Source organism: Coffea arabica, chromosome 5c, assembly GCF_036785885.1.
Source record: "Coffea arabica cultivar ET-39 chromosome 5c, Coffea Arabica ET-39 HiFi, whole genome shotgun sequence".
Taxonomy (NCBI): Eukaryota; Viridiplantae; Streptophyta; class Magnoliopsida; order Gentianales; family Rubiaceae; genus Coffea; species Coffea arabica.
This window is the reverse complement of record NC_092319.1, coordinates 39884081-39894997: the sequence shown is the minus strand read 5'-3', so window position 1 is coordinate 39894997 and position 10917 is coordinate 39884081. Positions and strand designations below refer to the sequence as shown.

Here is a 10917-nt window from a genome sequence, read left to right as displayed (position 1 = left end):
AATCAGATCAAATTTCTCATCAGCATGCCTCAGGCTGAGGCTGCTGTGTGACTCCTCTGTTGCCTTTAACTTGATTTCCCTTGACCTCATTTTGGCCAATCAAGAAAATAAGATCACATTCAGCTCATTTGCAGCATGAGGGTCACAATTGTGATGGGAGGAAGTGAATTTTCCATTGACGTAGAGCCTCAGGAAACAGTTCTAAATATCAAACAGAAGATAGAGCACTTGCTCAGCATTCCAGTAGCCTCACAAACTCTAGCCATATGGGGTTGGGAATTGATCGATGGACTCGACATGGAAGATTATCCCATCATCAACGAATCCACCAAAATCCATTTGAACATCAACTCCATGCCAGCACTCATTGAAGAACACAGTAAAATCCAAATCACTGTAAAGTTCTCAGCAAGAAAGACTACCTTTGAGGTCGAAAAAACAGAAACTGTTCGAAGCCTGAAAGAGAAAATCCACATCATTGATGGCACCCCAATAAAGAGAATGGCATTGTACTTCTCAGGACAAGAAATGGATGAGGAATTTCGCTATCTAACCAATTATGGTATCTCAGATAAAGCAGAAATCATCGTCTTCCTGAAAAGCACAGCTCGAATGATTGCTGATCCTCCGACAAGGAGGCTTAGTCTGGCAGTTCAGACCTCCTCTACATTGCTAAATGCAGCAACCATTCCTTTGGACATTAGCGATTCGAGTACTTTAACTGAGCTGAGACGGTTGCTCGTGACAAACAAAATACTTCCTCCAGATGACTATATTTTCATCCATAAACAGAGAATAATGCGCGAAAATTGTAGTCTGCGATGGCATGGAGTTGAAAATGGAGATTTTCTCTATGTTTTCAAAGGAACTGTTGGACCAGGTCGATTCTGATCTGGTTATTCTTCATTAGTGTCTCAAATTGTGGGATCTCTTCTGTTTTCCTTTGATCTACTGAAGCTATATGGTTAAGGTTGCATGAATACTTCAGACTGAGAGAAACTGAAAGACTGCATAAGGTTTAGATTTTGGTTCAAAAGAGATGTAGCACTAATTATTTCACCGCTGAATAATTATCTTAATATTACATCAGCAAATTCTTGAACCACATGAGATTGCTCTGTCTGGCTTCTGCAACTGTTTTAAGAATCACGAAACTCATAACTACATTCACAAGAATTTTAACAAATATGGCAACTTGTGGAAATCACCAGGCTGAACCCCCAAAAAAAAAAAAATCCTGGACTCAGTAATGTAACTTCTTTACGTGAATTAAAGGCAATGTTACATTCTTAATTTAGTTTATGTAAGTGAATTAAGTTAAAAAAAAAACGGGATCCCCTGTCCCTTATATCTGTCCCTTTTTCCTATTCAATGCAAAACTACGTGGTTCCACTAATTGATACTGTTGATGTGGCACATAACATTGAATACATATTTAGAGGGTGTTTGGTAAATGGGTTTCAAATTCAATTTTATCATGGACAGCCTACTTTCTAAATCGACATGATTGAACGTAATTGCAACTCTGACAAACTCAAAGATCTCGTCCTCAAATGCTTGCATAATCTCATCTGAATCATGCAGCTTGAAATTCCAAAAGTAGAAGACTATGGATACAATTAGGATATTATTGAATTTGAAACCCATTTACCAAACATTCCCTAAATATGCATTCAATATTATGTACCATATCAGCAGTATTAATAAGTGGAATTACGTAATTTTACATTGGACAAAAAAAATAAACAGATATAATGGACAGAGGATTCCGTCTGAAAAAAAATTGTGAATTAAGTCATTATTCCCTAAAAAAGCCATTAGCTTATGGGATTTTGCTCAATGCTTGAGCTTGAGAAGCTTCTGGTCCAGTAGGTAACTCACTATGACAGACAATATTTCGCTTGTATCATAAACGCATTTTCCAACCCACCTTTTTATCTAACATACATCACATCACAAAAAGTGCTACAGTAATTATTCCAAATAATATTTCAAATAATATCCTATTCAAACAAAACCATTATTAAACCAGACAAAACAGTATTATTAAACCAAACAAAACAGCAAGCGGTGAAACCAAAGATGGATAAAAGACCTTAAACTGTAAGATAAATTATGTCTTTTCCAGACCATACAAATGCATGCCAAACCCACGCACAGGGTTTGATTAAAATATGCCATATTTTTATCAAGTATACAAATCGAACCTAATCACGTGTATCGATTATATCTTCTCAATCGTCCACGACTCCACGCTAACAATCCCACCCTCTCCCATATGCTAAGGTTTGACTAATCTCTTTGCAATTATGATTTTTTCTTTTTTTTCCTTTTCTTTTCTTCCGCTTTTTTTGGATGGTTTCTTAAGTCAAGTAACTTCCTTGCAAGTATTATTAAAAAGAGTAAAAAAAAAAAAAAAAAAAACTAATAAATTTGCTTCCAAATTGACCTGATTTACTCCCACAATAATTTTTTTTTAGGAAAAGATGGGGTGAAACATTTAAATTTGGTATCAGCTTATCAATTTCCAAAATAACTTCACTCAATCAAAATAAAACAAATTATTTGATGAACAAGGTTTTGACCCAGAAAAAAATGAACAAGGAAATCCCCTTATTGACAGAAAAGGATAAGGTGACCAGAAAAAAAATCAAAACCAAGAATTAAAATCGACAATAAATAAATAAAAATAATAACACAGAGCAAAAATCTGTCTTAAAAGGACGGCCCCCCTTTAAGCACACTTTACCTAATCCTCAAATTCCTCAGCGGCTCACTCTCTGGCCTTCTCTTCTCCCTCAATCATACGTATAAAGGGTATGTGTTCTTGATTCAATAATTTTATTCATCCTGGTTTTTGTTGTATAAGCTTGTTTTCCAATTTGTATATTGTGGGTATGTTAATTACTCAACTTTTTTTATTTTCTTTGGGCTTTCTTTTCCGAATTGAGCTGATATTATTAAATTCTGTTTTTTTTTGTGAATTTTTGTTATCCCTTTTTGGAGCTAGATCGTTGCTTGGTTTTCTGATTAGGAATTAAAAGTTTTTGTCTTTTTATGATTATGGTGGAATTATACTAAGTTCATGGAATTGTCTTTTTTTTTTTGGTTAAAGATTTATGAATAGTTTCAATCAGAATGGTAAATTAATTTTACATCTGGTATTTGAGAAAAAGAAGCTTAATTTAGAAATCAATTAGGCACTTTTGGGTTTCCGTTTTGCTGAAACTTTGATTTGAAACTCTAGACCCACGAAATAGGGAGAAAAAAAAATAAAAGGATGAATCGTTAATAGTATTTGTGTTTCTTCTTGTTTTTTATAGAATGAATTAATATTGCAAGATGGATATATTGCCCTTGGAGCCCTGCTGTGTGATAGACTTGTTTGTGATCAAGAACCTGAACAGCATGATCGAATTTAAGCAGTTATTTTGTAGGGCAACTGATATTTAAGCTATTCTTGGTGGTTGTATTGCTCTGATTAAGAGGTTTGGAATCGCTTCATTCGTGTGCTTTCTGTTAGTTATTATTCGTAGGCAGATTTAGGAGCTAAAGAATGTGGTTTGCTAGGATAAGCTTTTTATTGTCATTATATGAGCGGTTCAGTTAGTTGCAGGTGTAATGTGTTATAGTTTTCCACCTTATTTTAAACTTGGATTAGTTTGGTTATGAATTTGTATGCAACTTTTCTTGCTCTTATTGTGAGCTAAATTAATTGACATAATTGAAGCAGTGATTTTGAAGTTTTCTACAATAGAAAAGAATTTGACTTTGCTAATTCCTTTCTTCTTGCTGCCATAAGGGTGTCAGGAAACAATACATGTGATTTCTTTACTAGAATACATATACATATACATACACAAATCCATATACATATATGTAGATATAGATACAGATGTGTATTTGTATATGTATATATAGAGATTGCTTCAAGTTTGATTGCTAGGAATGCACATCTCTTTTGTTAAAAAGTACAGAGACAGTTTTATATCAATTCTAACTGGAATGCCTTAGCTTTCAAATTGGCATCTGTGGGTCTATCAAGTGATGTATTCTGTGAGGTGTGCCTCTTCAGTAGAATGGGTCTGCTATGTTTTCTTTGCCTTTGGTTTTGTGATAGAGAAGGGTGACCAGTTTATTAGGATAAAGCAAGTCATATGGGTTTAATTCTAGAACTAACATTCCAGTTGATTGATGTTAATAGCATCCAGTAGTTCAGACAAGTTAATTTCTCAAAGAGTTTTCAACCCTTCTGTCTGTCTTTGTGTAATAACCTTTGTATGACAGAACTCCTACAAGGAAATAGATTTTAATTCTGAATCTTTTTTAGGTTGTTTGAATTGCTGAGTTATTGTGACTTCTTAATCCAATTAAATGATCAGCATCAATAGTCTCTAAATAAGATGTTAAATTTGTAAAATAATTGTTGTCATTGAACATTCTTGTTGTTCCTTTACACCATCTTGTGCTTGGATCTATATTTATGATTGACATTCATGTTCCATCTGTTTCAGCTGTTCTCTCTCTGATAAAAGGCCGAGAGTCTTTGATACATCTGTCCTCTGTAAAGCAGTAAAGTTTCATGTCTGAACACGACATCCAGACTCCAACAACTTTTGGTATATCACTTCTCTGTTTACCCCTTTCTTTGCATGGTTACAAGCCATTAGTAGCGCTGTTTTGCTTTTATCCTCCCTCTGCTACTTCAAACTGGACTAATATGTGAAAATGTTCTTGGTTGAATTTTGGTGGGACCAGATCCTTTTGCCGATGCAACTGCTGATGATTCAGGTGCTGGCGCAAAGGAGTATGTCCATGTGCGGGTACAGCAGCGCAATGGAAGGAAAAGCCTGACAACTGTGCAAGGGTTGAGGAAGGAATACAGTTACAATAAGATACTGAAAGATCTCAAGAAAGACTTCTGTTGTAATGGTACTGTTGTCCAAGACCCTGAGCTAGGCAAGGTGATTTATTGCCCTGACTTAAACTTCTGTGACAATTCAGTCAATTCTTGTTCTAGTAAAATGAAGTGCAAGAAGTGTCTTTGGCTTTTTAGGCTTTTTTATTCAGTCAATTCAGAAACTGTGAATGGTTTTTTCACTTGTCCCCAATAACTGCGGCTAGAATTCTCATTTCGTCGTTTAATCACGGCAGGTGATTCAACTTCAAGGTGATCAAAGGAAGAACGTCTCTGCCTTCCTTGTCCAGGTAAGATACCATAAGTGCTGTTAAAGTACAATGTTTGTTTTCTGTTTCTCTTCTAGTTCTAGTAAACAAATTCTCTTTTATTGGATCAATAGGCTGGTATTGTGAAGAAGGAGAACATCAAGATTCATGGCTTTTGAGCAACAGCAGATGAATCTTGTCTAGCTTCAGACCTCTGACTTGCATCGGTTACTGCAGTACCCCTTCTGAACGTTATAGTATGTTCTATTATGCAAAACTGTGATGCTATAGGTGTGTTTTTAAACAAGCTTGGCAACTACATTTAGCCGTGCAATTTACTCTGTTTCATTGGTTAAAGGATTAGGTTTCCTTTTGTGGCTACCATCTTTTATGTGCAATGGTATTCATCACTGTTCCACCAGTGCTTATTGCCATTCTTCCGGCACCCATTATTTTTCCACCACCTGCCCCACTAGAAAAGATTGAACTTGAAATCCAAGCAGCACCCATTCCTTTTCCACCACCTGCCCCAGTTGAAAAGATTGAACTTGAAATCCAAGAATGAAAGTGAAGACTTGAGCCATAAGAGAGAAGTATGTTTGTTCTTAATTATTGTCTAAATCCACTTGAAAGACAAAAATTTGGTACTTTGTAACTGTCACCTATCTTTCCATTGCTTTTAACCAATTCACCACTGACAACCGTCCATCGATGTTACAAAGTACCAAATTTTACTAACAAGGCAAACATTCATAATAGATGGCTAAAATAATGCCACTTACTTGTGACACAACTGAAATGTACTTTTCAAAATGAAAAACATTGGACTTTTACGTTTTTGTTACAATATTGAACAAGTTATTTGGGATGCATTCCAACTTGTTGAAAACTTTTTACGCCATTCCTACCCCCACACTAGCTTGTTAAGTCACCCTATTCATGGGATGAGCTTTAACCTGAGGCCTTGTTTGGATTGTGATTTTTGAAAAAAAGCTTTTATGTTTTTCGTGAATTTTCTTTTTATATAATTTTCAATCACCTTTTTATTTCATATATATCATATTCTAAAAAAGATCATCTTGTTATCTCATTCAAAAAAAAAAAATTACTACAATAATTTTTTCCCAAGAACTCCTCAAAATATTGATGTACGTTCAATAGTTTGAAATCTTGGTCCTTTCTCCATAAGAGTTTCAAAGTCTGAACCACTTCAATTATTTTGGTAAGCGCTCTTTTTTGGACATTTGGTGGCATGGATAATGTTACAGTACAAGTTTTTGGAAGGACTTTTTCAATTATCAGTACTAGTAATTGGTCCATGCAACACAAATACTGTCTAAAACAATATACATACACACTAATGGAGTAACATGCCAAAACAAGACAATAAACAATAGAAAACAGATTTTTAAAACAACACTAAAAAAAAGTCACCAAACTAACCCTTAAAACATCATAAAAAACAGAAAACATCACTAAGGGAATCCCAGAAATCACCTTTGCCTTTTTGAATGGATTTTTTTTAAACATCATTAAAAAATTTTAGAAAATAGATTTTTAATTAACCAATTTATTGACAATCTAATCCAAGAAATCACTTTTTACCTTTTTGAATAGATCATTTATTAAGAAATCACTTCTACGAAAAAACTCAACTTTCTCCATTCTAAAAATTCAACCACTTTTTGGAATTCCTTTTTCACTGTGAATTTCCTAACACCAATAAAAAGCATTCCAGAAAGCCATTTATCACAGGATGAAAAACTTCAATAATCATATTTTAATAAGGAAGCAATTAGAGAATGACAAGCTCCAAACAGAGTGTTATTCAAATTACCTCTCATTAAGAAATACAGCACCCAATTTTAATATGAAAGCTTTACACTGAAAAGTTTTAGACTTCGCGAAGCATAATAGGCAAAACAAAAGATGCTAGAGACATACATTATAAGTGCCAAAAAAAAAATGTAACTATTTAGATATCATCAAATAGCATTTTGGTCCAAATCTATGCTAACAGACTAATGTTAATACCAGATCCTAAATTTCAATGCCACATAGAATTTTCAAAAAACATTGCCAAATTTACCTTTTTCAAGTCAAGACTGATAGTAGACTTGAAAGGGATAATTTTTCATTTTCGCAATAGGATTAACTCCGCGACGTTGCATCTTTGGACTTGTATCACTTTCTCACTTTGTATCCTAAACTTCATTTTTTGACACTTTGCAACCTCAACTTTTAATTTGAACAATTTACAGGCTAAGCTCTAAAGTTTGTCCCATTTAAATCCAATCAATGATTATGTTCTCAAAATTAACGAGATAAAAGGTATCAAAATTAATGATAATGTCCCGTTTTCTTCCAACTAGATCCCTTAGATTTTTTAACCATTTTTAGCATATAATCATTTATGTATATAATCTCAATAATATTGTTAGCAAAACTGACGAAATAAAAGATAGTGAAAATTAATGATAATGTCTTATTTTATTTTTTCCTATGATACCTTGGCATCTTTTAATTTCTTTCAGCACATTATTATTGATTTTTTTATCCTCTATGCTGTTAATTTTGCAAAACTTATTATTGATTAGACTTAAATAGGATAAATTTGAGAGTTTAAAGTATCCAAAATTAAAATTTAGAGTGCAAAGCAAGAAAGTGATACAAGTTTAGGGGTGCAAAGTGGAATTTGTCCATCGCAATAATTGCTCTCAGCTTGAGTTGCTACTTGTGACAATACCATGCTGACTAGCTAGCTAACATATTTCCAACCAATTTTGCTGCATTTGTCCTTTTCATTCTCGTGTTAATTTGTTTGGTCTAATGAAATAGACTGCTCGGTTTGGCACCTAAAAAAGACGCTTGGAGCTTTGCACGCATGGGGAGTTTCAGGAAGACGCTTGGCCTTTTGTTTTGACGGATAAAAGACAAAGTTACCTACAATTATGTGGCTATCAAGAGAGGCCAATTAGAAAGATTTTGAAAGAGAAAATTTTCTCCTGCTTGAATTTACACAAAAAAATTTTGGCTTCTTAAATGAGGTTAACATCAACAACCTACCCTATCAAATGAACTTTTTACTTACTTCTCCTGCAGGTTAACCTTCCTGGAAGAATTTTGTCATGCACATTATTTACACCTTATTTACACGCACTGACTTGCTTGCATCATCAACACATTTTTCAATTATTTTTTTATCTCAAATACATCACATCAAAAAAGTGCTACAGTAGTTTTTCACAAAATTATCTCAAATAATTTACAATCCAAACACACTCATTCTCTAAGTTTTATGTGCAGTTCTCTTCATAAATCAATCATAATTTGAAACTCAAATAATTGCTATTTTAAAATCCTTCTTGTTGTTTTTTCTTTTCTTTTTCCTCCTTTACACTTTTTATTTAGTGCTCAATGTTCCTGCCGACAACTTAAAGCCAAAAAAGTTTTGCAGTCTGCCAATTGGCACATTAGAGGCACTGTTGATAGTAAAACTCTTCGCTACAAGCTTTTGAAAAGGACAGCTAGGGAAAAGAAAGAAAAGAAAAATTAGCATACTGAGTTTATTATTTTCAAATTAGTATGCATTGATGACAATGTTGTGAATTGTTTTTTTTTTTTGTTAACATATGTTGCATATAATTAGGGATATGTTATTTGCACTCCATTTTTTTAAATTGCATTCTCACCATTTGTTTTATTATATAGTCCAATAAATGAAAACTATATTATAAAAATGACAGTGAGAGTGTGATTAATAAAAAATAAAAGTGCAAAAAAACATTTCCGTATAATTAAGTGGTCGCTTTAACCTTGCAAGCTTTGTACAAAAAAATCTTCTAGAATTAATGGATGTCTCTAAAAATAAAGGTTAATCACAGTTTACCCTCTTTGCTTTGGAATAGTCACACTAACTTTACTGCTCTGACCTTCAATAATAAAGGTATTAAGCTCATGATATCCTATTTTCTAGTTATTCATTAAGAATTAAAGAAACAAATAACAGCGTCATCAGCTATTTTAGGAACTTGCTAATATGAGACAGTTTTTTTAAAAAAAAAAGTGCATCATTGCCTCATTAAAACACATTATTTCTAATGAAGTATCGGCCATAAAAAAGGTAAATGTCAATATGCCCAAAGCTTTTCTTAATTCCAGAATTAGTTATTTTTGGGGATAATCAGGGGTTAACTAGTGATAATATGATCAGAAAACTAGCATTGATGACTTAGCTAGTTCCCTTTTCATTCAAGTTTTCAGATTTGTGAGTAATAATATTCTTGAAAAAGTATTGAGAAGTCAGAAGTGATTCCCAAGAGCAGATAATTGTTTCTCATAATCAATTTTTATCTTACATGACTTAAAACAAAACCAAAAGACAATGAGAATACATAAAACAAAACCTTTTATTGGAAAGTAAAAAAAAAAAAAACAGAGAGCGAAAAAGATAGAATCACAGCCCTTAATGTTCTCCTATATTCATCTTTCCTAAAAATCTATCTATTTACTATATAATAATCTGAATGAAAAAAAAAAAAAAAAAAAGCAATCAAAACATTGCAATTCAACAATAGTCTAGGAGAGAGTTTGATATTTACTCATTTACCTAACTAAGCCATCATTGACACTTCCTACTGAGTAATCTTTTTGTCATAATATCAATAAAGAGAGATTTACTATAGTTAGGGTGTGCCACTTTGATATAATTGTCTTATCCAGCGGTTTTGATATTATTGTCTTATCCAGAAGCTATGACCCATTATCGCGTTGGACTGTGCGGTGTAGAGGTTGAAAGATGAATAAAACTATTCAATACTCGGATCAAACTCGACTTAATAAGAATTCGTTCGATTTTGATTCGCTAACTAGTTAAATCAAATTTAAACAGCATTTTATACTTGATAATTTTTAAACTCGATAAAAAATTTGTTCAAATTCGACTCGATAAATAAACAAGTTAAATTTGAACAAAATTTTCAAACTCATTAAAATAACCAAACAAACTTGAACGATAAGGTGTCTAAGTTAATTAGACTCATTTCCACCTCTATTACGGCTCTGTTACCTTTTTCATAATTCAGTGAATATATGCTATCGATAGGGGTGACAAACCCCTATATTTTATGAAGAATTTCTTTGGAGGGATTCAAAAAGTTTTTATTAAGCTGTTTATTATGTTATGGAGAAGTTGTTCACACCTATAAAAAGTAGGTGGATGTGGGTACGAAGTGGCTTGATCTTATCTTTTAGCTGTCTGCCTCCTTCACTCTTACGAAACTTAGGCCTTATTTGGCAAGCAAGTTTTTGACCAAGTTTATCTGTTATAAGTTTTTTAATAATTTTAATTACAGTAATTTTTAAAAAAAATTTCAAATTTTTAAATTACACATTTCAAAATATCCAAAAATTTGTACATTTAAAAATTTTTTCTACAACTTCTACAATAAAATTTTAAACAAACACTCACAAAACTCACTTGCAAACGGGGCCTTATATTCTAATTGTAAGGATTATAATAGTAAAATATTAAGGATTAGGGGCAAAACCGATTAATGGTTCAAAAAGAGTGACGGTCAATATTGGATATGGAGAAGTTAATTTGAAAAAAAAATAACATGCATACACAAAAAAATTGAAATGAAAAATACACACATCTTGTTTTAGTTTATGAACACATCTTTATAAACGATTGTGCAGTTTCCATATATAAATGTACACGTGAACGTTTACAACTATTTATCAAATGAA

The 10917-nt window shown here is 32.8% G+C and overlaps 2 protein-coding genes across 2 annotated transcripts; both read left to right on the top strand.

The window, feature by feature from the left end:
• LOC113689439 (polyubiquitin-like) lies at positions 1 to 1054 on the top strand. The gene has a single exon (XM_027207208.2). It carries the CDS (start codon positions 136 to 138, stop codon positions 889 to 891), a length of 756 nt encoding a protein of 251 aa, XP_027063009.1. The 5' UTR covers positions 1 to 135; the 3' UTR covers positions 892 to 1054.
• A 1544-nt stretch (positions 1055 to 2598) lies between these two features.
• LOC113689005 (protein translation factor SUI1 homolog 1) lies at positions 2599 to 5600 on the top strand. The gene is made up of 5 exons (XM_027206833.2): positions 2599 to 2817; positions 4515 to 4619; positions 4759 to 4964; positions 5155 to 5208; positions 5301 to 5600. The coding sequence occupies exons 2-5, from the start codon at positions 4583 to 4585 to the stop codon at positions 5343 to 5345; spliced, it is 342 nt and encodes a 113-aa protein (XP_027062634.1). The 5' UTR covers positions 2599 to 2817; positions 4515 to 4582; the 3' UTR covers positions 5346 to 5600.
• Positions 5601 to 10917: the final 5317 nt, after the last annotated feature.

Coding starts and splice junctions, on each gene's coding strand:
- LOC113689005 (XM_027206833.2), top strand. CDS start 4,583: ATGTCTGAACACGACATCCAGACTCCAACAACTTTTG. Junction 4,620..4,758: donor CCAGACTCCAACAACTTTTG/GTATATCACTTC, acceptor TGGTGGGACCAG/ATCCTTTTGCCGATGCAACT. Junction 5,209..5,300: donor TCTCTGCCTTCCTTGTCCAG/GTAAGATACCAT, acceptor TTGGATCAATAG/GCTGGTATTGTGAAGAAGGA.
- LOC113689439 (XM_027207208.2), top strand. CDS start 136: ATGAGGGTCACAATTGTGATGGGAGGAAGTGAATTTTCCATTGACGTA.